Source organism: Branchiostoma floridae, chromosome 6 (genome assembly GCF_000003815.2).
Source record: "Branchiostoma floridae strain S238N-H82 chromosome 6, Bfl_VNyyK, whole genome shotgun sequence".
Classification (NCBI taxonomy): domain Eukaryota; kingdom Metazoa; phylum Chordata; class Leptocardii; order Amphioxiformes; family Branchiostomatidae; genus Branchiostoma; species Branchiostoma floridae.
In genome coordinates, this window is record NC_049984.1 from 20471498 (window position 1) to 20473446 (window position 1949).

The 1949-nt window shown below is 41.6% G+C and overlaps 1 protein-coding gene across 1 annotated transcript in view; it reads left to right on the forward strand.

Annotated features, from left to right (window-relative positions):
- The window catches only part of LOC118418185 (protein Jumonji-like), a gene marked incomplete in the record, with an annotated part of 22489 nt that overhangs the window by 2663 nt on the left and 17877 nt on the right, over positions 1–1949 (forward strand). Inside the window, 1 exon segment of the mRNA XM_035824022.1 lies at positions 622–881. Coding sequence (XP_035679915.1) covers positions 622–881 — 260 coding nt within the window.

The window sequence follows — 1949 nt, forward strand, 5'->3', positions numbered from 1 at the left end:
CCCTACGGGTCCATTTCAAATCTTAGTATAATTTGAGTTTGGATCGGAGTTGGCCCTAGGAGAGACCCCGATCGCAATCTATACTAGTAGAATCGTTGATTCTCCTAGGAGAGACCCCGATCGGAGTTGGCCCTAGGACCAGCTCTGATCGCGATCTCTCCTAGGAGAATCGACAATTCTACTGGATGATGATCTCTACTGTGACATATATATATATATATGAAACTCTTCTTGGTTTTGATGTCATATTTGATGCCATTGCTTCAATTCTTCGTTTAAATGGTTTAAATGTCTAAATTGAAAATGTAGGGATCTACGATCTTGTTTTTTGTCCTACTTTTTTGCATCCTAGCATTGAATTTGGAGTCTGGAGAGGATGTCATCCATAGAATTTGCTGTAGTCCTATATTGAAATGGAAATCAAAGTTTTCTTTCAGTGCAGCATAATGTATTGAATTATGCAAATGTGTGATTCAGGACTCTTAACAGTTTTAGACTAAATCTTAAGTTTAAGTCTAAACGCAGTCAATACAGAAATACAGGAAAATATGTCAGAGGCAGAAGACAAATTTCTGTATCTTTTATTTCACCTAAATCCATTTTGTCTTTTTTTGACTACAGGACTACAATGGAGGAATATTGTGGCGTGAAGAGAGGGACTTGAAGAGGGCCCTGTATGCTTCCCTGCGGGAGACAAAGTTGGACTTAGCAGGCACTAGTGATGTCAGGGATGGAGATCTGGCATACCAGACCAGCTGTTTTGGACAAAACAACGACATCTTACCCAGCACAGCAGGGACATCATGTGCTGCCAGTCCAGGGGAGAACTCAGTGGAGTCAGCCTCGGATAGAGAGGATGATGAATCTTCACCAAGAAAAAAGTATGATATATCACATATACTACCATTATCATACTACTATAATCAGGTTGAGGTTCAGGTCTGGACCTGGATCTGATCCTCTGGAGCAGAACTGGACCTGTACCTTATTTTTCTGTACTGGTACCCACTCCTACATTGATGGGTTTCCTTGTAGTTTTGGGTTATTGTTCCCAAGGCACACTTTTCAGGTTTTTGAGATTGGTAAGACATTTTTGGCATAAGTATTAAATGCAATCTATTAAAAATTATGAGAAGGCCTAGGCTATTGACAGGATGATCATGGCACATGTAAATCAGGGCTCTAGCCAGCGCTCGTTTTCCTTCAATTGATAGAACTTTGCTGCATGTGATACACTCACTCACTCACTCCCCGGTTTAACGTCTGTTGTTCCCCATCCTGTGGGGGTTGGACGTGCTTGCACGTTGATGAGGGGGCCTGATAGAAAAATTTTAAAACCAATCCATCAACCTTGGTGGAAAAAAGTCGTGGGTAAAGAAAAAACGTCAAAATTTCAATAAACCATGGCATTACAACTCCCAAACACCTGCCTGGAAGCAGAGGACTGTTTCTAGGTGCTGAAAAACTGTGGGGTGTCTTCTCCCAGTGTGATGGTGGATGCAGGCAATCCTTATTTGCATATATATAGCAATACACTAGGTGGGGAAATTGAGTCGGAACGTGCCATATGCCAACAGAAGACAAACATATACAGCAGTTTCATGTGTTTATATGGGCTGGGCCACAACAACCTCTTGGAAAGTTTTTGTCAGGGATATGTTTGTGCGTCTTTTGGACGTTCCGTTCTAGTAATGATAAGGAATTGGACACCCTACTTTTACGCAATATGCCCTAAAGATGCCATTTCGTTCATCCCATTTTTTGGAATGGAATGGAAATACATTTGGAGCTGGCTAGAGCCCTGAGGTAAAACTGAAATGGATGGCATGTAGTGATATATGCAACACGGAAGGCAGACAACAATGGTACAGCATTCTGGGGAATGTTGATACACATGTAGTTGATAGATAGTTACGTACATGTATATGGATCAGGGCTTTAGCCAGCTC